This window comes from Trametes versicolor, assembly GCF_000271585.1.
Source record: "Trametes versicolor FP-101664 SS1 unplaced genomic scaffold TRAVEscaffold_1, whole genome shotgun sequence".
In the NCBI taxonomy this organism is placed as follows: domain Eukaryota; kingdom Fungi; phylum Basidiomycota; class Agaricomycetes; order Polyporales; family Polyporaceae; genus Trametes; species Trametes versicolor.
Window position 1 is genome coordinate 4,141,462 of NW_007360321.1, and position 23,731 is coordinate 4,165,192.

At 60.0% G+C, this 23,731-nt stretch overlaps 5 protein-coding genes across 5 annotated transcripts; 3 read left to right on the forward strand and 2 right to left on the reverse strand.

Moving 5' to 3' along the window:
* Positions 1-3,493: 3,493 nt before the first annotated feature.
* Positions 3,494-5,977, reverse strand: TRAVEDRAFT_140498 (uncharacterized protein). The gene is made up of 4 exons (XM_008035089.1): positions 5,737-5,977; positions 5,121-5,679; positions 4,323-5,064; positions 3,494-4,270 (listed from the first exon to the last, which is right to left on the reverse strand). The coding sequence occupies exons 1-4, from the start codon at positions 5,939-5,941 to the stop codon at positions 3,833-3,835; spliced, it is 1,944 nt and encodes a 647-aa protein (XP_008033280.1). The 5' UTR covers positions 5,942-5,977; the 3' UTR covers positions 3,494-3,832.
* Positions 5,978-13,951: 7,974 nt separating this feature from the next.
* Positions 13,952-15,889, forward strand: TRAVEDRAFT_55806 (uncharacterized protein). The gene is made up of 6 exons (XM_008034229.1): positions 13,952-14,385; positions 14,459-14,539; positions 14,599-14,702; positions 14,761-14,871; positions 14,925-15,299; positions 15,360-15,889. The coding sequence occupies exons 1-6, from the start codon at positions 14,241-14,243 to the stop codon at positions 15,561-15,563; spliced, it is 1,020 nt and encodes a 339-aa protein (XP_008032420.1). The 5' UTR covers positions 13,952-14,240; the 3' UTR covers positions 15,564-15,889.
* Positions 15,890-17,374: 1,485 nt separating this feature from the next.
* On the reverse strand, positions 17,375-19,714 carry TRAVEDRAFT_68720 (phosphoglycerate mutase-like protein). The gene is made up of 7 exons (XM_008035090.1): positions 18,877-19,714; positions 18,769-18,821; positions 18,330-18,721; positions 18,208-18,278; positions 17,929-18,146; positions 17,748-17,873; positions 17,375-17,695 (listed from the first exon to the last, which is right to left on the reverse strand). The coding sequence occupies exons 1-7, from the start codon at positions 19,596-19,598 to the stop codon at positions 17,436-17,438; spliced, it is 1,842 nt and encodes a 613-aa protein (XP_008033281.1). The 5' UTR covers positions 19,599-19,714; the 3' UTR covers positions 17,375-17,435.
* Positions 19,715-20,943: 1,229 nt separating this feature from the next.
* On the forward strand, positions 20,944-21,126 carry TRAVEDRAFT_110998 (uncharacterized protein; the record flags this gene model as incomplete). Its single annotated transcript, XM_008035091.1, has 1 exon — positions 20,944-21,126. A coding segment is annotated over one exon (183 nt), but the record flags the coding sequence as incomplete, so codon positions are not given.
* A 358-nt stretch (positions 21,127-21,484) lies between these two features.
* TRAVEDRAFT_140508 (glutamyl-tRNA synthetase) lies at positions 21,485-23,725 on the forward strand. Its single transcript, XM_008035092.1, has 13 exons — positions 21,485-21,664; positions 21,716-21,788; positions 21,843-21,880; positions 21,931-21,978; positions 22,040-22,210; positions 22,267-22,446; positions 22,496-22,645; positions 22,696-22,836; positions 22,893-23,053; positions 23,111-23,159; positions 23,222-23,339; positions 23,394-23,551; positions 23,606-23,725. Exons 1-13 carry the CDS (start codon positions 21,527-21,529, stop codon positions 23,684-23,686), a joined length of 1,506 nt encoding a protein of 501 aa, XP_008033283.1. The 5' UTR covers positions 21,485-21,526; the 3' UTR covers positions 23,687-23,725.
* Positions 23,726-23,731: the final 6 nt, after the last annotated feature.

The following is a 23,731-nucleotide window of genomic DNA, read 5'->3' on the forward strand; positions in this document are numbered from 1 at the left end:
TGTCTGCCCGATCCTGTCGCGACCGCTTCGCTAACGCTTCGGCCGCCCGTTGTTGCTGCAGCAGATGGATATCTCGCGACGAGCCGCAACACATTACACAACAGCTGCCGCCGCCGCTGCCGCTGCCGTGCACGCCCCTGCGCCGCGTTCGTCAGTTCGTTCCCCCGGTCGGGCCTTCGCTATCGCGCCGCCTGCTCGAGCCTCTCAGATAGAGCTTAGCGGCGACTCCGTCAGCAGCGCCCCAGACTGGTGCGCTCGCTCGCTATTCCGGTAGGTTTGTATTCCGCAGTGGGCGGAGTGCTCGAGCCCCAGGGTGCACCACGCCCGTGACCCCCGTGCCAGCCCCCACGCCCGCATCTGGCGACGCCGATCGCGCACGGTGACGAGAGGGGGACGCGGCATCCGCGCGCGACGAACCTGGTGCCGGACGGAGATGGGCGCATGCGTGCTTTGTGTGACAACCTAAGTACACCCTCCTGGGCGTGCGGCGCCGGTGAGCAGGCGCAGGCGGTGCGCCCATGGCTCCCAGCCTGGTGTTGCGCCGCACAGTCCCCATCCGCCGCGAAACGGCGAACGCTGACTGAAGCCGCGAGATGTCGAACCCAGCCTCCGGGGCGAGGTGCGTGTCCCCGTAGCGCCCGCGCCAACTTGACGTCGAGCCGTCTCAGGGTACACGCACGCTCGTCGCTGCCGCAGGACTAATACCCCTGCAGCAGCAGCTCACTGAATGCTCCATCGGCGGCTTGGGGCGTTTGCGCGGGTCTGTCATTTTGGCGCGTCCGTTTGGTTTCGGACAATGGCCCGCGTCCCCGGCGGACGCTGGCCAAGTCCGAGTCGCCGTCCTGTGCGCGGCCCATGGCCAGTGCACTGGCTTGGTGGAGGTCTGTGGTGCGGCAGCACGCTGCGCGCAGGCACATGTGCGCGGGCGTGGATCATATGCCTACGCGACAGCTGGGCTAGCATTGAGCAGGCGTTGATGTGATACTATCAACTGCTCGTCCTTGCCGGGGCGCGAGTGCGCAGCGTTGGACAGGGCGCTGTTGGTGTGTCTGTCTTTGTTTCAGCGGAGTGGAATTCGAAGCTCGAGCTCGCGCCACGCCTGTGCGTCCGCGTCCCCGTTGGAGATGTGGCGTCGGGTACATTGGACGCAGGAGATGGCGCGCTGCAGAGCGCAGATTTCGCTGGAAGCCTAAGCGTCGGCGGTGGATGGTGGGGAGATGTCAGATGCGGCACGCGAAGACAACCTTTCCCGTTCAAACTTCCAGGGATGTCGTCGATGTCGATGATACATATGTCCCACCGCGGTTGGGCGCAGAGGGGGTGATTGATCGCCCCTCCGGCCGCCGGCCTCCCGCGACCGGGGGAGCAGATCCGGGCTGCGAAGGAAGTCTAAGTAAGTGTCCTGATGGGATGGGTGTGCTATTGTTTGGCAGGACGGGTTCGGGGACCTAGGATCACCCAACGACTGCGCAGGGAACGTGTGTGCCCACGAGTTTGACATGCGTGCGCCGTTGGGATGTGGGCCCTGTGGTGGCCTGTCCTTGGGGATGGACGCCGCACAACTGGGGATAACACAGCTCGGAATAGACGGAGGAGCGGAGATGGACGTGGGAAGGTAGGCGGACAACTAACGGGCATATCGAGTAGGAATAACTCGTACACGCCAAAGGTACGAGAGGGTACGAGAGTCCGATAATGAGACCTCATAGCCTCAGAGTGAACGGCATTATGATGCCTGAGGTCGTGGAGGTCCGCAAAGGTTGATTGAATGGTGTCACCCGACACGTCGTATGAAAACCGAAAATTTGGAGACGAGACAGACGAGACCGCGAAGAACTGAACCGACGGTTTTACGAGTTTGGGGCGTACTATGTAGACAACATCTGAGGTCAAGTCCATCACACGAGTGGGCATCGGTAAAAGACCATCAATGCGGCCGGCTCGGAATCTATCGACCATGGGCTTATCGGGCTTACTGGAAGTTGAGAACACGTCGGAATATCTTCCGTAGTTGTAGATAGCTCACACTCTATGGGCCCCAGGCCAGGGATATCGTCTTTGACTGGCAGAGGCACCTTCATGGTGTCGCCGGTAACGTTACTTTTCTTGAGGACGAGTAAGCAGGCCTCGTGCCAGGACTCTTCGCGACTATGTCGAGGAATGTACGGAGACGATCGTCGGGGCACTTGAAGGTCGTTTGACTTATAGTTAGGCTCGCACGAATAAATTGTTGAGGACTGTTGGACCAAAGCCAGCAACAATGCCTTGACAGCGTCCCTGGCTTGCGAGTGAGTATATGTATAATATCGAGTTCATACGCACTAGTCCTTGTTCAAACTCTCGGGACCCACCCTATATGTTATGAGACTCGCAAGAAGGCGGAGGATATCGTTTTTCGAGCCGGATGCGTCCTCGTCTTGAAGCGAACCAGGAAGAACATAAACCTAAAGCACAACAGGATCGCGGATCTTCTCGTTCCTCTCTTCGTCCGAGTCTGCCTGAGCATGCGGGGAACCCGGGTACCGCAGGCTTTACCGCAGGGTACCTTCGGGCTTCTCGTACGGCAGGCGAACTTCGGGAGAGTCGGAGAGATGTCTGGGTACTTTGTGAGCATCTACTCGAGCTTGGAGATACTAACGGCGGATCCGGAGAACGTATAAACAGACGACGAGGATATTGCTGAATCAGTAGATGAGCGGGTCAGCGTGGTATAATAGCCGTAGAATGCGAAGTTCGAACTCCCAGCTGTGCCTGTTGTCGGTCGGTGTTCATCCCGATGGCTGCAAGCCGAGGTAACATCCGGCATGGTTGAATACAAGTAAAACACAACTCAGCCTTCCGTTTGTCGTCCAACATCTCCCCACTCCCTTGTTCCCTCACGGCCAGCGGCACCGCTGCAGTAGCACATGTGGACTCTCGGTCTGAATATAGCAAGTAAGCCCAACGAAGATCAACGTCCGCATCCAGTATCCCCGAACATACAGTCCTTTCCCGGTTCCAGGGCACCCATTAGCAATGCAGATGCAGATTCCCCTCGAGATCGAAGGTCCGAGCCCGGGCTCCACAGGCACCAGCAGCCAGAAGCCCCCGCCGAGACGGGCGAGGAACCGGACGCTGTTGCGAGGGCGGAGCACATGCACGGACCGTGGGCGCGCGGAGCCGCTGTCTGCATCGAATCAAGCGGCAAGCCTGCGCTGGTGCCGTTCGAGCCCCGGCAGAGCAAGACGCCGCGCCGCGCTGGCTGTTGCGAGCTAGAATATTCGCCGATCCGACTGATGGGATATGCATTTGTGCACCGACGGAGGGGACTGGGGCTGGTTCGGGTGGCATTAAATTTAACGGATGGCTGCGCGGGAGGGCGCTGTCATTGTTCACGTATCATTGCTGAGCCGTAGACGCGGGCGGTCCGCGGGACGGGGACGGGCGACTTGCGAGCGCGGGGGCACTTGGATCAGACTCAGGCTGCGAGCGAGCGCGAGGGCACGGAGGGGGAACGGGAGACGAGACGTGATAGACGCGTTGCTCTGTTTGAATGCGAGAGAAGAGAACATGCGATGATGGACAGCAAGGATGCGGATGCGCGGAGACCCCATGAAGCGGAGAGAGGAAGAGGTGTGATGCGGGAATGTATGTATGCAGCATAACGACGAATGCAGAATTCTGGCGACTATTACAATGCTCGACGGGCGATGCGAGACGTGATGGGCGTGGGGGTCGTGCGGGATGCTGGGAGGGGATGCGATGCGTAATAAGTAATATGTTCGGTAATGCAGCAATAAGGTCCGCGCGTGCGCAAGAGTTCTAACGTATGTTACTATAATGCTCCCAAGAATTATACCTGCCGCCCACGCGTCCTGTAATAATGCGGAGCGGGGTCTGGCGTCAGAGTAGAGTAAAAGTGGACCCCTGGGGGTCCCGCGTTCGCAAATGAGGCGGACGGAACGGCAGACTGTGTCTGATGCTGGGAATGCTGCTCGATGTGGATCGGAGGGAGCTGTGCGGTCTCAGCGACCGAGACGCCGTTTGCGTCCATCCAGCCCTGTGATACCTCCGAGAACGGCGGTAGAACGGGCTGGGGAGCGGGAATCGACGTGTGCATCTCGTACGGACTTGTCGACGCCGACTGCACGACCATGGGCATGGAAGGCGGATAGTGGTATGCGGGGGCGATGGGCATAGGTGCCTGGGAGTAGCGAAGTCTGGCCTTGCGCGAGCGACGCTCCTCTTCCGACTCCATAGGCGAGCCTGCTAGCGAGTAGAAGTACAGATGCTGGGGTAATGTCAGTACGCAGTCGATGTTGCGAGGTCAGATGAGAGCTCACCTGAGGAGCGACCGCCTGACGCTGATCGTCCATGCGATAGGCAGACACCAGTGTCCGTGGGTAGTCGTCGTGCCGGACGGCGGGCCATACGTGCACGGAGCCGTGGTCGGCTGGCGAGTGCCCAAGAGAGAGCTTGGAGAACGACTGCAGCGACTCGAGCGGGGACGCGGAGCTTTCCCGAGAGTGTGCTAATGGCTGCGGGATGTCCAGAGTGAGGCCGTGCGCCCGCCTTGGGACCTGTGCGGGGGGCTGCTGTGCTGCCGGGAACGAGGCGGAGGTGGGGGAGAAGGCGGCCTCGGCGGAACGCTTGGAACCGGCGGGGTAGTCGGAGCGAGCGGGCGTCGCGTAGGGCGAGAGGTGGGTGGATGCGGGCGTGTACTGCTGGGGACGGGGGGCAGCGTAGGCGGGGGAATGGGAGGCGGCGCAGATGGAGGAGCGGCGGGGCGACGACGATCGGGCGCGGTGTGACACGGCACGTGATTGCGGCGCGTGCGCGTGCCTGTGACAGTGCGGGCGATGCAAGTGCGAAGTCCGGACGGGGCACCGCGACCGCTGCCAGTGCTTCGAGTCGCGCTCCTTGGCCATGACGAGCCCCTTGAGCAGGTTCAGCCACGACTCGTACGTCGTCTTGTCCACGTAGAGCCCGAAGTCGATCCCGAGCAGGAACTCCCGCTCCATCCGGTTCACCTCCGACAGCTCGATCCCAGACACCTCCGACCACGTCTTGTTCGTGTACGTGTTGCTGCAGACAATGCTCAGCACATGCTCCGGATGCAGAGCAAGAGGAGGCGCGCTTACTCATCCACGAACTTGTTCGCGAGCATCAGTGCCGCGATCGCCACCCGGTACTCACTTCCCGCCATGCCGGACGTGTAGGGGTTACGCGCCTTGAGACGGTAGATGTACCGGAGGGATAAGACAATGACCGACTGGCTGACCTGCGTCGTCTCGAGTACTTTTTGCATGAAGCGTACGAATGCGGGCGAGACGGAGAACTGCAGCATAGCGGTCGACGAATTGCTATGCGGAGAGAAGGACGCGTGCTGGCTCGAGTTGACGCGGTTCCGCTTGGAGGGGGACGCGTTGTTACTCGAGAGCGTCGAGAACCAGAGGTAGCAGACCATCTCGCAGGTCTTCTCCGCTATGAAGCGCGAGGAGCGGTGCGAGTCGCTGCCAAACCAGTCGAGCGTGTATGACGTCGAGGCGAACGGGTCTTCTGGTGGTTCGTACTGGGTCGAGGACGAAGGGGAGGGCTCGAGCGAGCGTGGAGGGGCTGGCGCAACCACTGCCGGTAGACGGTAGGACGAGGCGTCATACTGGTCCCACTTCGCGTAGTCCTCCGAAGGTGGCGGGGTGACTTTGTGTGCGCCGTAAGGCGAGCCGTCCGGGTGCGCGAGCAGGAGGCCGGACGTACCTGGTGAATGACGCGAGATGCTCCTGTCGAAGTAGGAGATGGGCGGAAGCACCGTCGGTGTATGGTGGTGGGTCACGACGCGTCTTTGTGGGACGGTCGAGTGCGGCGGAGTGAGGGGCGGCTCGTTCTTTGTTGGCCTCCAGTTCGCCCAGGTGTGGACGAGCTCGTGTTGTTGTGGGAGGTGGTGGAGGGTGGCGGTCGACATGGGGGAGGGGTCAGGGGAAGGCGGGAGGAGTGTTGGACGGATAGGAAGGCCATGCATAAGTAGGAGTAGGATGAAATGTGATCAGTTTACGGCGCGGCTGCGAAGGAGAGGGAGTATTTTAAAAAGGAACGGAGGTGTGAGCACTTGCGGACGGTAACCGCAATTTTGTGCACATCCCATATCCAGCCTTCCATCCACGCCAGATCCCTCCGATCCACCTCTCCCACACAGGGGGCTCCCCTGCCCAATCCGGCACCCCTCCCATCAATCTGCGATGTCTCTTTTCACACCCCGACCCCATTTTCATCCCTTCCTTTTTCTTTCTCCCTCCCGGCCATCCCCTTTCGTCCCGCCCGGCACGTCCCCGGCTGCCCCCAGGCGCCCACTCCCCATAACCTTTCCCCCCGTTTCGCCCTAATGCGGACGCACCTCTGGGCCACCTGACGGCTTCTCGCCTGCTTCCTGTCACGTTACCGTCTGCAGTCTCCCCGAAGTGGCAGGCGGCTTCTGCGATGCGCAGCCGCGGTGCGGGTAAAAAGGGTGAGAAATGCGAGTTTCCGGGTGATGGGGAGGTGTTTAGGGTTCAGATGGGCGATGCAAGGTTGTGTGGCGGATATGGGGATCGGAATGGGAGGTCGTTGGGCGTGCAGTTGTTGCGACTGCGTTCTGTTCTCTGCCGCCGCGCTGAGGCTCTCGTAACACGCCTACTTCCTGATATGTCGGCCCACAACTTACCGCCATCCTCGTCTTTTTTTTCCATGCTCGCTCCGCCTGCGCGCGCCGGCTCATCGACATCTGCCCCTGGCGGTGGCGACCGTGACTTGGCCCGACCCGTCCTTCCGCGCGCGCTCGCCCGGTCCTCCTTTGGCTAATGAATGAACTTGTCTCACTCGGCGCGCAAAATAATAGGACGTCACCGACGCTCGTCGCCCGCCACTCGCGAATCGTCACTCCCAGCCGGATGAAGCGCTTGCGGCGGTGGTGGCCCGGCTGAAGGTGCTAGCTCAAGTCAATTTTCACGGTCGCCATCGTCCAGTGGCTGGACGCCTCCGCCTAGCGCCCTCCTTGGCCTGGGCAGCAGCCCAACGTCAGCAGCGCGATGAGAGCCTCGTGGCCCGCTGCAGCGGATAAACATCTCGGTCCGCCTCCACGGCATTCGCCTTAGTCCGGCAGGCACCGCACGGCGAGTTGCCCGTTTGGGACGATCCGGGCGGTGGGTGGGCAAGGAGGACTCCGCCGGGGATTCAGAGTAATATACGATGGCTATTGTGTTCGCGGCGTGTGTTCTAACGCCCTCCTAACGGCCACCGCGCGATCTGCCATCACCGTGCTTGCAAGTACTTACCAGGACTGAGACAGGTTCGAATCGGTCGGGGGTTGTGCATCCGTATACACCGTCCCAGCCACGCTTACGCTCCTCCAACCCCTCCCTCGGCTCGCCCAAGCCTGCCCTGTCGCCCTCTTCACCGCTTTCGAGCTCGTCCCACTCTCCATCCAGCGTGCACAGAACGTTCGACTCCCGTTCTGATTCCCAGTCCCCACCCACACGCTCCCTCCCCTCCTTACCGCACTTGTCCCCTTTTGCCTAGTTCGTTATGTTACGCCCACAGCTCCCGCCCCTTTGTTCTCAACCTCCGTCGTCCCGGCCGTGTGCGATCACTCCCCGCGCAGCGCATGCCACTCCACCCAGGCGGCGTCCAGCCCGTTGTCATCAGCGGCCGAGCGCAATGTGCGGTAACCACTTATCAGCTGCATATTCGACGTCCCCGCCGCAAGATGCACCCGTCCGCGCGCGATCACATCTCCGCCGCGCCCCCTCGCAAGGGCCACCCGCACGCCCGAACGATCAGCCCTCAATATCAGCGCGCCAGGACAGCCGAGCGGGCTACGCTGGCCTGCGACCCCATGCAATTCCGCCCGCATCCGTGCTCTTCCACGCTAAAGGTAAGATGCGAGGGCACGGTGCGCACTGCGGCCGTCAGCCATAATTCGAGCCTGCTCCAGGCGAACTCCGCAACGTCATCGCGTCCCCTCCTGCTACTCCGCTGACACGTATGCCTTCCGCTTTGGGCGGGGGATCAGCGCCGTCCTAGCCCGCATCCGGCAGTTCCTGTGTTCCACCTCTTTGAGCACGCACGTCGTGTGCTCGCGCGGGCCCAGGCCGTTACGTGCACCTACTTTAGCAGCTTGGGGGGCGTGCCGGGGAAGGGGAAGCGTGCCCTCAGTGGGAGATCGATACGCGTGTGCCTCAGCCCACCTTGAGCGATCATGGCACTCCAGCAATGACAAGTGAGTTTCCGTGCGTGCGCGGCCCTGCGCTGGGCGTCCGTCTTGACAGGAGCAGATATCCAGATATCCAGATGCGCACAGGTAGCGGTTCGACTCCGACGCAGCTGCTTCCAGCTTCCAGCCAGGCCATCTCTGATACGCGACATGGACACCCCGCGCCGCCCGCTAGCAGATCTCGCCCGGGGCTTCTCCATTGTGTCACTGCTGGCCTTCTCCTCCCCCGTCCCCGGATGAGACTGAACTCAATACGCCTGACGACCGCACGCCGCGGTGTCTATCGATAGCATAGCGCGCCGAATAGAGCTAACTTGATGATCCTAGGGGCGCCGTGTCGCCGCAGCGGGCCATCGAACCCTCTCTGCAGGTGCCGATGGACGCATATGCATTTGCAGCTGTCAGCGCCCCCCCATCGGTAAGCCGTCCGTCGTTCTTGGGCTCGGACGCGCGCGGGCTGTTGTGCTCATCGGCTGGAGCCTGGCGGGCCACACAGCGTCCGACGAGAACGCGCAGGGTCGCCGCGCGCTGGGACGTGTTCGTTTCTTCGCGGCGTGCGCACGGGGTGCTGTCTGCTGGCTGCTATCTGTCTGTCTCAGTGTCGCCGCTTGCGCTGGGCGCCGCCCCGGGGTGCTGCGAACAGCAGCAGCTGTCAGCGACTCTGGCGACTCGGACTTGGTCCGCGGCACTGCGGTTGCGGTTCGAGCTTCGCCAGTCTCAGCCAGCGAGCGCCGGGGGGGGGGATGCGACGTCGACATGTCATATGCGCATGCACGGGGCAGAGCCTCGCAACGGGTGATGCCGAGCGGGCGAGCCTCCGCTGTTCATGTATCTAAGTATCTCTGATTCTCTGCAGCGGGCGACATGGATATCCATCGTGATTCTGGCGTTATGAGCTTACGGCGTTCTATTGTCAGACGCTGGCCTGGCGCCGCTCTCAGCCCGCGTCGCATCGCCCGTGGGCCGTGGCCCGTAGGCCGTGGGGGCCATCATATGGAGCCCCGGATCCGGAGCCAGTGCTGTGGTGTGGTGTTTTGGATATGGCATTTGCGGGCTCCAGAGAGAGCACCCGCGGCCGCTGCACGGTGCGTATACTGCGCGCGGGAAAAGGCCCCGGCCGAAAGCGCCGCTTCGCGGGCTTCCCAGGAGGCAATTCCGAATCCATGCAGGCTTTCGCCGACTCGCACACCAGCACCCAGCACGGGTCGCGCCGACGACGCTGCTGCGGGAACGGTAGCTGGGGTGTATTGGGGTGTACGTACGCACGTCGTGCGGGGTTTACGTCTTCTTCTCGCTGGGAAGGCTCGCATTATCGCCTAAAGGTACGTGTCTCTGCGGGTAAGTGACGGCGGCCCGCGCGCAGCCGCATCTTTCATCTGAGACTGCAGTTTTTGCGCGGATGGCCGATTGCTATGCGGAGTCCGAGTATGGACGTGCTGGGGATGGGGCGCTATTGGCTGTGGGCTCTGGCTCTAACTGATGGTCCCGCGCTCCGCGCGAGCATGTGTGCGTAGAGTGGAGCTTGTATGTGCCGCTGCCGCTGCTCTGCATATTTGGGCACGCGATGCATGGGATGGGGTCGTCCGACCCGGATGCGACGCGAGCTGCCACCAGTGGCGAAGGCGAGCGCGGAACCCGGATAGAGCGGATATGCAAAATAGGCTGCTCCCAGCCGGAGGTGTGTTTTTTCTTGCTTCAGTCTGCGCCGCCGCTTACGAGCGACGCGGAATTTATGTTTAGAGTTCCGCGCCGCGTCGCGTCGCGTTGTTGTGGCCCGGCGTCTGTGTCGCTGTTGAGTTGCGTTCCGAACGGAGCATCGTCAAGTCGTGCTCGGCCGGGACGCGGGACGAGCGGCCGTGCTGGCTAGGCGCTCCGCGTCGCCGACTCGGAATCGGACATTTGCATGGCGCGGGTGGTGCTGTTGCATGTGTGCAACTACTTGCTTTGTTCCGGGTAGGTTTGGACGCGGGCCCCGGTGTGCCACGTTCACCAAGGCAGCAGGAAGGCAAGCGGGCAGGCAGGCAGGCACGGGACGGGCGTGGGTCATTGGGTGGCTGGCTGCTGCGAGAGACGAGAAACACAGACTGGGAGCCGAGGTGCCACTTGAAGTCGCCGCTGGGCGAATCGGGTGGGGACCAGCAGAGGGGATTGAGCTTTCAGGAAGGCGGACGGGGAACGGAGGACATTTAATTTTGGTAGGTTAGGTTACGCCCAACGGCGAGCGTAATGATAGAGGTTAGCAAACATGTTCGTTACCGAGCAGGCAACCGGCGCAGAGCGAGACACTGAGTTGCGAGCAACGCGTGCCCGGGCAGCTCGGTGCGCGATCCGGTCCAGTGCCAGCGCCAGGACGCGGCGGGGGCCGAGCGAGGCGTGCTGTACGTACTGGGTGGTCGGTGTGTCGTATGATGCTGCTTGTGACGGTGATGGCGCGCTGCTAATGCGGGTAGGGCGGTATGGACGCCGGGCGGAAAGAGAGTTGGACAGATGGCCTGCCGACATCTGTTTCTGTTCGGGCTCGCAGCGGCAGAGTTGCAGGTGCGTATTGATTGCGCTGATGCCATGGATGCTTGGGGGCAGCGCTCCGCGCAGGGACGTGCTGGCGGGCGGACGACCGGGAAGCTAATTGTGTGATTGCATTTGTGCGCGAGGCGGCGGCGCGAACGCGAACGGGAATGGGTTGGGGCGGACGGCAAGCGAGGGCCTGCGAGCTCGACTCTAAATGGTTGCTTAGTTGGGGCCGCTGCGAGCACGGCGTCCGGGGTAGCATGCGCACACGATGGGAGTTGTACCGCAGTGGTGTTGGATTCGGAGAAGTCAAGGAGCATGCAAGAACGCCAACACGTGGAAGAGTATGCAACGTTGTGCCTTTGTGAGTGCCTGCCAGGGTACGCGGCTGAGTCAGCAGCGGACTCGGTAACTTGGCCTCCTCCGCGTGAGATCCGCCAGATCGCGCGCAAGTTGCGCAGACCCGCTGCGAGTCGCCCGACCTGCCATTCCGGGCTGGTTCACCGGGGGGGAGATGGGGATCGGGCGGGCGGAAATCTGGGGGAGGGTGCCTGTATCTGGACGTCTGTTTATGGGAGAAGGATGATCATCGCGAGCGCGCAATGGCGAGGAACCCGCGCGGGAGGCGCCCGGCCCTCGTCTCGCTGACGACGGCGCTCGCGGATCTCCTGCGCGCTGGCCTTGGGGCCCTCGCGGTAAGGAGCATTGCAGATCATCACTAATTGAATATATCAATGCTAGCCGACCCAGCCACCCCTCGACGGCGATAGTACAACATCTGGGATCCCCGTCGCCGCCCGAGACATCCCAGCTGCGTTGTCGCAGCGTACGTGCTACGCCGGTTCGTGCGAGGACAGCGATGGTGGCCTGATGGGTAGGAATGCACCAGTTTGCTCTTTGTTATTCTACATCACCTCCCGAAACCGCTACGAGCTATCCGTGTGTCCCCGCTGATGCTCCCTCGTCGCCCCTGTCGTCTGAGGGCGTAAGTCTTAGTTACAGACGGTGACCAGTCCGGACCCGGCGAAGTCTCCCCCGCGGGCTAGCGCAGATAATTCATAACGAGCCGCGACCAGAAAAGCGGGCTGGAATTCTGAGCGGGCCCTGCAGCGCGTTAGTTAAACTATTTGCCCGTTCCCACCCGGACGCGCACCGAGCGAGCGCACTGTCTCCGCCGCCTCCGCGACGCGGACGGCGGACTCTGCGCGCATTTCGATCTTTCGGCTTTCGGGCTAAGGGTTTCGAGGGCGGCGGTTGCTGGATAGGTGCTGCCTTTGCGCACCTTGCCTTTTTGGGCGCCCGTTTCATTGAGTTCCGCAGGGCGAACTTTGCGGACGCGTGGCCGGTACCTGAGACGCCCGTTCCGGATCGAGCGGGAGGATGAGGAAGCGTGCAGGTGCAGGTTAAGCTAAGGTTCGGATGCGCAGAGGGAGAGAGGCGAGAGCGTGTGGTGTCAGACTGAGACTGCGCGTGCGGAGAGTGCAGGCTATTGCATTCTGTCGCGGCGGGTGAGTGTGAGGCGGCGAGTTGGGAGCCGAGTTCGGACGCGGGCGATGGTTTCGAACGTCCGTGTCTCTAACGGACGCAACCCAATAGACAATATTTGCACGCAGTTCAGAACTGCAAACGCGGTTCAATTAGTCAGCCAGCTCAGTTCGCGCAGGCGGGCGCGTCTGCGCTGGAGCAAGCCCCACTCAGTACTTCTGCGGGCCGGGCCTGGTTCAGTTCTTTATGCGTTGCAAATATTGTCTAATCTTCTGGGGCTTCTGCGGTTGGGACGGGCGGGGCCTGTGCTGGGCTGAACGATGTGCACAGGATGCTGGCTCTGGCGGCGCATCCTGGGCGGCGATTTCGGGCTGCTGGGGCTGTTGGCTATTTGTGACATGTCGCTCGGCTTGGACCGTTCGAGAGAACGCGTTCGGGTAGAGTTTGGATGTGACGACCGTAGCCGGCGTTGGACGCAGGATAGGTGGAATCGATCCCATCGATAGCTGCTGGTGACGTACAGAGCAAGTACGGTGGCGGCACAAGCAGCGCACCGATCTCCACCCTCTTTCCGAGCACCCGTTGTCCGGCCGATCGAGGCCCTCTCAGTCCTCTTGCGCTACCGCTCGAACGAACATCCGCATCTCCAAACACTTAGCCAGCTCTTGGTCATCCGCGCTCAGCCTGCCGCCTCGCAACGCGCGTGCAGATGGCGGCGCGACATGCATCGGAAATCGCGCGGTGGCGGGCTAGACATCGGCGGCGGTAGCCTCGCGCGGGAGGGCCTGATCGCGCGCCTCTGTTGGCACAGAAACTCCGCTGGCTGGCGGCGCCGCACTCTCAAGACGGCGCGAGAGGGGTCGTGCGCGCCGCGCGAGCGACAGCCGGGCGAAACGCATCAGGCCTTAGTCGTCCGCGGACCCAGGCGCGACAGATGTGGCAGATGGGCTGATCAGCTCGGAGAACGCACTGGGATATCTGCAAGGACGCAGAAGATGTCAAAGAAGCCAGGCATATGTGTTCGCAGATATGACCCCCAGCGGCGGCGGATGCAGAAGCCTTGTGCACTACTGCGGTCTGGGCCGCGTGTTGCGCGCGGGCGTACTTGGGTGCTAGCGTTTGACACGACTGAGAACCCGCACACGTGTGCTGTTACGAATACTGCGTCTTTGTGGTCGGAAGGCTGGATATCAGGTAAAATTGCTAAGAGGGGCGATGACAACATGTTCCTGGCCCGGTGTGCTCACGTACCTTGCCCCGAAGGACGCTCTTACGGTAACTTCAACAGATGAAAGGACAGGAGACGTACCTGCATTCCGTAACACAGTCGGAGCGGTGCATTCCAGGGAAAGCGCGTTCGGATACGTATGATACGTCAACGGTGCGGTGCGGCAGTGGGTGGTCAAGCGGCGACAGTGCGGTAGACCGAACAGGGCGACTCGGCGGAGAGCCGCCACGGCAGATGATGCACAGGCGGGAGCGGCGCAGAGCAGAGAGTTGAGGATGAGATAATCGCCGCGGCGCAGGGAGGCAGCTGAGAGCGCTGTGCCAGGCGTTCGCCGAGAGAGCTTGACAAGGAGGGAAGGCGCGCTGCGATTCTCCATCTCCCGCTCCAACTTCTGAGCGCAAGTGAACGGCCGCCGAGTGCCCCCAGTCTTGTGGCCGAGCGGTGTGTGATCCTCAGCGATATGGCGCGACGCAGCGCGTCCTAGAGCTGGCCCGAGACGAGGTGAGGACGAGGAGGAGAGACGCGAGGAGCAAGTGGCGGAAAGCAGGCCTGACGGAGCGCGCAACGTGCGTGCCTGTGACTGCTCCCGGCATCACCGTCACGGGTGTCACGGCAGTCGTCGACGGCGGTCGTTTGGGTGGTGCTCGCCATCTCCACCAGCCCTCTCCGCGTCGTCTCGAACGGCTTCACGCCCGCCCGCACGCTCCCGCCCCCCGTCTCCCTAGTCTGGCTGCTCTAGCGTCGCGAACCTAGCCCTCTCGTCCGCTCTCTTTATCTGTCTCTCGTTCCTCCGCCATGGGAGTCCAATTTGGCTCCTTCGACGACATCTGCCAGACCGCCGCGCTCGTCATCTGCCCGCTCGTCGGCTCGACACAGGGCATCGAGCCCTCGTGCTATAGCAGGAATGTCGAGATCTCGGGCACCCTCATCTTCCAGCCTTGTGAGTAGCTTTGGGCGGGCGAGTGGCTCGCTTGCCGTCTCACGCGTGAAACTTATGCGAATGTGGGTTGTAGCGACGGCCTTTGTGCACGTCGTGGCGATATTCATGACCGGCATTATGATCTTCCACATTCGGAGCAAATACACGGCAGTTGGTGCGTCGGGCTACTTTGCTGTGTGCGTTTGTGGCTCGCTAATGCGTATGCTACCTTAGGACGCAAGGAGATCCTCATGTTCTTCTACCTCTACGCCATTATCGAGCTCCTTGCCTTCTTCCTTGACTCCGCTATCATCCCTACCGCCAACGTCAGCTATCCAGTAAGCAACACAGTAATGGGCGTTTTATGTGCTCCACCGACCTCCGCTACGCCTGCAGTGGTTTGCTGCAGTCTATACAGGATTGGTCGCAGGTGCCTACACCTGCCTACTCATCAACGGCTTCGTCGGTTTCCAATTCGCAGAAGACGGGACACCGCTGTCATTATGGGTCCGTACCACACCCTGCGCCGTCCCACTACATGCACGCTGACGCCTCCCCAGCTCCTGCGGATATCGACGCTCGTCGTGTTCGGCGTGTCGCTCTTCGTCTCGATTGCGACGTTCAAGAAGATCGCGGGGTTCGACTACGCGAAGCCGATCGGGCTCTGGATCATCTACATCCTGTGGCCGCTCGTGTGCACGGTCGTGTACGTCGTCTCGCAGCTCGTGCTCGTGTTCCGCACGCTCGAGGACCGCTGGCCGATCGGCGACATCGTGTTCGGCGCCGCGTTCTTCACCGTCGCGCAGGTCATCCTCTTCGCGTTCTCGGTGACGATTTGCGACGCGATCAAGCACTACATCGACGGATTGTTCTTCTTCACGCTCTGCATGCTCCTCAGCGTCATGATGGTGTACAAGTACTGGGACAGCATCACGGTGCGTCGCGTTCTGCTCTGGCTGTTCGAGTGCGGGGGAACTGATGGAGGGTCGGTGCAGCGCGAGGACCTCGAGTTCTCGGTCGGCTCGAAGGCGACGGTGTGGGAGGTCAAGGACCCGCTCCTGGCTGGGGGCCCGGACTACGACGAGGACTCGGCGAGCAACTACACGCACGGCGGGCCGCCCGCGAGTCTCGTCGGCGGCGTGAGCGGGAAGCAGCTGTACCAGAACGGTCCTGGGGGCCGCGGGTACCCGCCGTACTGAGCGGTGGTGCACGGTGGCCGGTTGTGATGAGGACGGACATGACGATATCTCTCTTTCGCATCCTCTAATACCATATAGTTGTAGCATTCCTCGATTGCATTCGTTTTCGAACTCGTGGACGATGGTGCTACGTACATGGACACTTTCAGCGGCAGATGTCGTACACATCTTATGCTTTCCACTCGTATCTGCTCTGACATGCATGCATACTCTACAAAGTGCGAGGGCTGCCGCTGTAACATGTTTTCAACAGGTTGACTGTCTTGACGACGCACTCGTTGATTCACACCAATGAAGTAGGAGGAACACAATAAATTGAAACCACCGAAACACATACAAAAGCTACACTACATCCTCCCGCACACAGCCCGAAAGCCAGCGAGCAAGAGGAGCGGAAAAGAGGGGGGTTGCCAAAAATTGCTGAAGACCGAAGTCGACAGACGTGTTCGGATGTGTAATTTGCAATCAGCAAAAGACTGTGCCTCGGTAAAGACCTCACTGGCGACAGTACGTGCCCGAGCACAAGAATGCGGAACGGGGACAGGGAGCGCGGGTTTATATACCCTCCTGGGTTCAGGGCAGGCGGAGCAGCGGCCAGCGCATCGTGTGTGGGAGGCGTGGCTGATTGGGGCGGGCCGGGGGCCGGTGGCGGTGGTGGAGGGAGGGGGCCGGGAAAGGCAGGCGGCGTCTTCCATGGATAGACTGCCTTCTGGCCTGCCACTCGTTTACATCGCGATGAGTCGCGCATTATCGGCCAGCACACCTCGTGTACGTGTACCGAATCTGCACATTAAGTCTTTACGGGAAGACGCAAGAGCCGACCATGTCTTGTCCCGTCTTGTCGCGGTGAGTCACTTCGGGCAGCGTGGTGGATACATCATATCGTGTGCACGCGCGTATGTCGCACAACTCATCTCTCCTTTGCTGAACAATTGCAAGGTGTCGTATCAGAACATTTATGCCTGATCTGTGAAGTGTGACGTGCATACTCAGCCTATTCTAGGTGCAGTCGTATCGGACCGACTTCGCGTGCATGCTTTATGCATGATGTTCCTCGCAGGGTCGATGACCCTTCGCGGATGTCGATGGTACATTGAACGAACGCACAAGTGTGCACTGCTCCATATGTGGAATATGTGTCCCAAGTCTCATCGCCGCTCATACAAACGCGGCGTGACTCCTGTTGTCTTTGCAGGCATGTACTGAGTAGAGCGCTCCGTCAAGGTCTCGTCGAGTCCGCACGACGTACGCCCTTGGTCAACGAGTCCCCTTTATGTGTTCATCGCGTCCTTTGTGATATCCGACAGAATCAAGGACGATAGAGAGGACCGTGGCTCGGTTCGACTGGTGAAGAGTGAGAGACGTACCGCTAAGAGTCATGCAACACCTTCATCGTTGGGTGAGGTTGGCCTTCGGCTGCCTCGAATGCCCTGAAAGGGAATGTCCGTCAGCGCCGAGACAAGGACCATGCGATCAGAGCAAAACCCCTAATGACGCAGGCTGCAGCAATGTGCTGGGGAGGCCTCGAGCCCACTGCAATGAGGAGAGTTCAGGATTTGAAAGGATCACAGATGCTCTGAGCGTGCCTGCATTACTCACTATGATGCCTCGTGGTACTCGCTCGGAGCATCTGTTTGACTGGGTAACACTCATAGCATCAGAATACTAGCCAGTTCGTTGCATTCGGTAGGCTGATAGATTGGTGCAGCCTGTTCACCGTGATCGAATCAGAAACCCTCGGAGTATTGACACGCACCTTTACACACCGCCAGTAACACCGAGGCATTCCCCTGTTCAACCAGGCGCTGTGTGCTAAAACGAACTGTATCATGGTATCTAGAAACATCCACCTATCTATCACGTCCGAACCCCTCACGCAAACACGGAGCCTGGCGCGGGCGCGTCGCCCGTTGTCGTGTTCCACGCAGGCCCGGGCGGCACGCTCCACTCGCCGTGGCACGCCCACTCCCAGTCCGTCTTGCCGATGATCTCGCGCTGCGCGTCCACGAAGGCGGGCACGGGGCACTTGCCGTCCGCGTCTTCGGGGCAGCCGCGGATGCCGGTGAGCGGGACGACGCCGTCGTTGATGATGACGCGGATTTGCGGGTCGGGCTGCGATTCGCAGGCGAGGACTGTGGTGAGGGAGTCAGTAAGGGGATAAAGGGGAGGGGGAGGGATACGTACGTTGGAACTGGATGTTGGTGGCGAAGGGCGCGAGGTGTGAGGACTTGAAGGCGCGGTGCTCAGGGATGTGGTCGGCAGGGAGGGGCCCGTCCGCGGCGAAACTCGTCAGGTTGAGTGCGGTAATCACTGTTCGACACTTCAGTATAGCTCCCGGGCATTGAAGCGATTCAAAGTAATTTACCGTTGAGAACGACGACTTCGTGCGTGGCATCGACGTAGAGACTCTGGCCGAGCGGGAAGGTCGCCGGGTTGTCGTCGAGCGTCGCGTTCGTGGACGAGTTGTGCACGGGAATGGGCGTGTGCGTGAGGCGTGCAACGAGTTCCTGAACGTAGCCAATGCCTTGCACGCGCGCCACCGGCGAGCCGAACGCGGAGTCATACCAAAAGTACAAGTCCATCCTGCAGTGTGGTGTGGTCAGCGTGTCACGACCAATGAGAAGGAGGTGATTTGAAGGCATACGCGTAGTTGAAGCCTTTCCATTCATCCTCGGTGAAGAGCTCACAGAACTTGGAGTATCCGATTGCGACGGTCTTTGTAGGAGTCAGCATTGCTACTTGCTCAATACAGATGCGTGAGCGTACCTCATACGCGCACGTCTGCTGCAGGGTGTACACATCCTCGATGGTAAGCTCATAGCCGTGCATCTGCGGGCGCAGGCGCGCGAGAGCGTCTTTGAGGTAGATCCCTGCCCACTGCTGGACGTACGGGATGGCGCGGTCGGACTTGGTGCGGTCGCCGGCGTTCGGGCACGTCTTGTAAGGCGCGAGCGTGTTGTTGAAACCGTCCGCCTCGATCGTGATGCTCTGCTGGTACTGGCCGTCGAAGGGGTACCCGAAGAAGCCGATCGCGAAGTTGAGCGCGGAGGCGAGCATGCGGTCCTGCGACTCGGTACGGAAGACGGGGAGCGTGTTGGAGGCGGTGAAGTTCTGGAGGAGGAAGCCGTACTTCATGCGCATGGACACGCCGAGGTCGACTGTGGAACGTTAGGAGCCGCACAAGGAATGAAGACGGAGAGCATACATAGTTGCTGCCGACCAAAGGGCGTCAGAATCTCTTCGCCGAGCTTGTACGTCCTGCGATGTGTGAAAACTTGAAGATGCGGCGAGGAGAGAATGCACGGGTACTTACCAGTTGTTCATGAACTCGAGGTCACCGGACGCGTTCCACCCAGCGGCGGCATTGTGAAGACGGGAGGAAAAGTTGGCGGGCCCGCCGTAGGAGGCCCATCCAGTCGGATACCGGGCACCGTGGCGGTGAAGGAGGTGAAGGCCAGTTACACGGCAGGTGGGAGGTGCTTCAGGGCCAGAGTCAAGACCGAAGGAATCGCGCTCGACGCTGAACCAAGGGGAGAGGTTGCCCCAGTGCTTGAAAATGTCAAAGGACGGATCCGACTTGGATGCGGACGCGTTACGGTTGAGTGCGAGAGGGCCGAGGAGGTGGGGTGCGCCGGTGTGGAGGGGATATGAAGGAGCGGTTGCGACGAGAGCTGCCTCTGCGCCGGTAGGGGTAGGACCTGCATGGCCTACGTTGGAGGGGAAGAGAGAGGGGAAGGCGTTTGTGGGCGCGGATGGCGGGAACTTGTGGACCTCGGTCGAGCCAGCGTCGGGAGATGCGAGGTCAGCATATACCGCCGGCTGATCCTGTGGCAAGAAAGGGAGGGTATAATGAGAGCAGAGAGCGAGTTCGACGAGAACGGCGGAGAGGATGCCGGCGGCGAATGCTAGGACGACATGGCGCAGGCGATACGGTCTATGTACAGACGGAGTCGGAGCAGGCTCAGAGTACTCGTTCTCTTGCGGAAGAAGTGCTTGGGATTCGGGGTCTACAGACTCCTTGTACGACGACGACATCGGCCGGGGTGGTCTGCTCGTCGTGGAGGGTGATGTTGATGTCTGCCAGGGACCCTAGGTCAGATCGTGACAAAAGCAGCAGCAGGCCCTGCGAGCAGACAAGTCGAGTCGAGATGTGGAAGAGCCAAGGAGTGAGTTCGGAGTGTGCGCCTCCGGCCACAACCACGATGCCCAAACCAGCGTCTCTTGGTGAACCTCTTCCTCGACCGAACAGCTTCGACACTGGCAATGCTCTCCTCTCCAACAGCGCGTATGCTCGCTGCCTTGATCTCGAGCACAAAGCCTTGGCCGCCGATCCTGTCGTCGCCGCCGCCCCACGACCCCACAAACTGGCCGGCTCTCATCCTTGGTTTGCGCTCGGCTTCTCGGGCAACTGCTGCTCGAGGCACCGTCTGACGTCTGACATTGGTCGCATGAACATTGCCACGGAGATTGTGCGGGGTCGGGACGACGGAGATCTACTACAGCTGGCGAACCTATACAAGGACCACTTCGTTAGATGCTGTAAGTCAGAGCCACATCTATACAACATCCATGCACGCCCTCACACAAGATCCTGGTTTGCATGCAGTTTACCAAGTGAAGGGTCGCACTCCTGCGCGTTCGTCTCATCCATCCGCGCCATCGTCTGAACCCAAGAAAAATGAAATCCGCGAGCTATTGCTCGCGACTCCGTCATCTCATGCCATAGCCAAGGCACAAGTTCGTTCTCTAATTTTGAGTGTCCTATAGTTGAGGCATATTGACTCTTGATGTATCTGTTGTAGGCCTTGGAACGCGACGGATATCGATGCATCATCTCGAGACGGCCCGACAACCCATCTATAGATGCAGGGCTGGTCGAGTTCGCCGAAGAACAAGCAGTATGGACGCAATGTGCCCACATCTTCGATTCATCGACAAATGAAAGTCTCGACGACCGCGCCAAGCTGCGCTCTCAACATATCACCGATATGACCACGATTGTTCACAGTGATCGTGTATCCCTCCTGTGGAAGGCCTACGCGGCGTCCGTGCACGCTATACTGGATCGTTTCGGTGCTATCAATTCGATCGAAGAACTCAACGGCGCAAAGATGCATCGCCTCGAAAACGTCCTCACCCTGGAATCTTACATTCACCAAAGTTTCGACCAGTTGAAGCTCTGGCTGCAGGAAGTTCCTGGTGTGAGTAATTGTGTTTGCAACCCTCACTGGTGCAGATTGACTCCACATCCATTCACAGGGCCCTCAACATACTTACACCGTGGAGAGCCGTGGAGGCTCCGCCCTCTCATCGCAATCATCTCAGCTGTGTTCCAAACACTCGAGTTCACTTCACCACACACGACCCGGTAAACCGCCCTCTGCCCGACCCTCGGTACCTCCGGCTCCATGCAGCTTGCGCCCGCGTCGCCCACCTGTCAGGTGCAGCAGAGTGTATCGCCAAAATTTTGCGCGAGGAGGCCATCAAGGTTTTGGCGTCTGATGGGGGCTCGAGCTCGCTCTTGAATTACATACTGATGCATCGTCTGGGAATTACCGCGTGAACAGCCCGGCTTTCTACATTCATCTGTGTCATAATTCTGTATTGTCGTACAGAAATGTCGATGTTTTCTTTCCCCTCTTGTACAAGCTAGTTTATAATCAATGCAACTGGCGACTTTGAGCATCCGGCCACCTGTGTGGTAGCTCGAATCGGCGGCCATGTCATCTCGGAATCGCTACTGTGAGTTCCTGTAATGCAGAAGATAGTGGTGCATATATATATCGAGGGCGACGACTGCCCTCTGCGTTTGCGCTCGCCGCCTCTGCGGGTGCCCGGGCCGAGAGAGACGAGCGCCACCGTTCGTCGACGTTCGGTCGACGTCTAGCTCGACTCTCTCGTTCCTCCTCCTTCGCTGTCGGCCACGACTGTTCGAGCCTGGAGGAACAGCCGCGTGTGCAATCATGACTACTCTTCTGCGCTTTGCGCCGTCCCCAACCGGCGCACTACATCTTGGTGGTCTGCGGACGGCCCTTTACAACTACCTCTACGCGCGCAAGACCGGTGGAAAGTGGATATTGAGAATAGAGGACACCGACAGGGCATGTCAATACGACCCATGCAGTACCACTTTCCGCTGACAGCCTCTGTAGGCTCGCACTGTGCCAGGCGCCGTAGAAGGCATTCAAAGTGCACTCGAGTGGGCGGGACTGGAGTACGACCATGGTCAGTCCAACCGGCGTGTGCCCTAGCGTGTGTTCGTCTCTAATGCAATACCAGGTCCCGGGAAACCTGGCCCCCATGGACCTTACTTCCAGGTATGTTATCCGTTGCGTTCACTGTACAACTGGTGTCTCACCCCAAGAAGTCGGAACGGCTAGACCTGTACCATTCGTACGCAGAAAAGCTGCTTGATGTATGCTCGCCACTTTGCTCTCACCGGACGTGACTGACTATATCTACGCGTATGGAGCTAGTCGGGACACGCCTACCGTTGTTTCTGCGCCCCGGACAAGTTGGCCGCCACCCGCGAGAAGCTCGCCCGCACCGGGTCCAACTCTACTTATGACAAGTCCTGTTTGCATCTTACCGAGGAGGAGGCTGCACGCAAAGTACGCGCAGGCGAGAAGTTCATCATCCGACTGAACGTAAGTTGTTAATCAATCTGCGAAGCAAGCGTCCATGAACCAAAAGCTTGTTCTAGGATGGAAAGCCACCCGACCGGCCGACAGGATATGACTTGGTGTTCAAGAATCTGAAGGACGCCCACCAGTCCCTGCCTACGGATCCTGTCCTTCTCAAGTCCGACTCGTTTCCAACATATCACTTAGCGTCGGTGGTAGACGACTACGAGATGGGCATCACTCACGTCGTACGCGGAGAGGTGCGCCCGCTCCGTTCACCAACCTGCTCGCTTACTCACCTTCCTGTAGGAGTGGCTTCCTTCATTGCCTCTGCATCTTGATCTATACGCTTGCTTAAACCTCCCGATGCCGCAATTCGCTCACTTGCCCATCCTCCTTAACGCCGACGGAACCAAGATGTCAAAACGGAAAGGCGATGTACATGTCCTGGACTACAAGGTATGTTCCAGCGTAATCTGGACTACATGACCACTCACCGTAACCTCAAGAAACGCGGATGGGAACCCAGCTCGATTCTCAATTGGCTCGCTCTTGCCGGCTGGGGCGTACAGGACGCGTCAGCATCGGCGTCCCACAAGCAGGCCCCGGACAGCACTACACTTATGTCGATGGAGGAAATGATACGGAACGTGAGTTCGCACTTCCGCCCTCCCTTGGCATCTGAGTGCTCAAAGGCATTGTGCAGTTCGACTTCTCCGTCCTGACGCACCGGCGGTCTGTGCTGGACCCAGTGAAGCTGGAATACCTCAACAAGCACCACTTGATGCGCCTCATGACCACGTCCGACGGTCTCCGCACACTCGCCGAGCGCACCCAGCCTTACGTTAAGAAAACCTATCCAGATAGGTGTGTGGAACATCCTTCACAAGCGCAGGAGGTTCTCTGAATGTGCACTCCTGGCAGTCCGCATCATGACCTAGCATACCTTGGGAAGGTCATATTTTCGCTGCAGGTGGGTATATGCGCATGAATCTCTATATAGAGTGCATAATCTGACTGGACCGCTCCGCACAGGGTCGCACAACCAAGCTCAGCGATATCCCCGCGCTCGGCCCATTCTTTTTCGTTGAGCCCGACTACACGTCGGCAGAGGCGCAGAAGATGCGCCAGTTGCTCCCGAACGACAACTACGGTAGGCTCTCCCTGCATGATCTCACCCCTGCGCCTTGCTGAGTCTGTCTGGTAGCTATGGTGGTGGAGAGTTTGGTAGGACGTCTGCGTGGCTTGGAGACCGCCTGGGAGACCGCTGCGCTGTCCGAGGTGCTGCATGATGAGAACGCGAAGACGTCTTTGAAACAGAAGGAGTATATGACTATCCTTCGGCACGCTCTGACGGGCATGAAGGTACGATTGCGCTTCCCTTTTCAGCAACCGCCTCAAGTTAATGGGCATATGCAGACCGGCCCTAGCGTCGCTGACGTTCTGTACGTCCTCGGGCCTGAACGCAGTCTTGCCAGGTTGCAGGCGTCGAAGCCGTGATCTGTGCACATCATGGCACGAGACGAAGGGAGATTCAATAGGTAT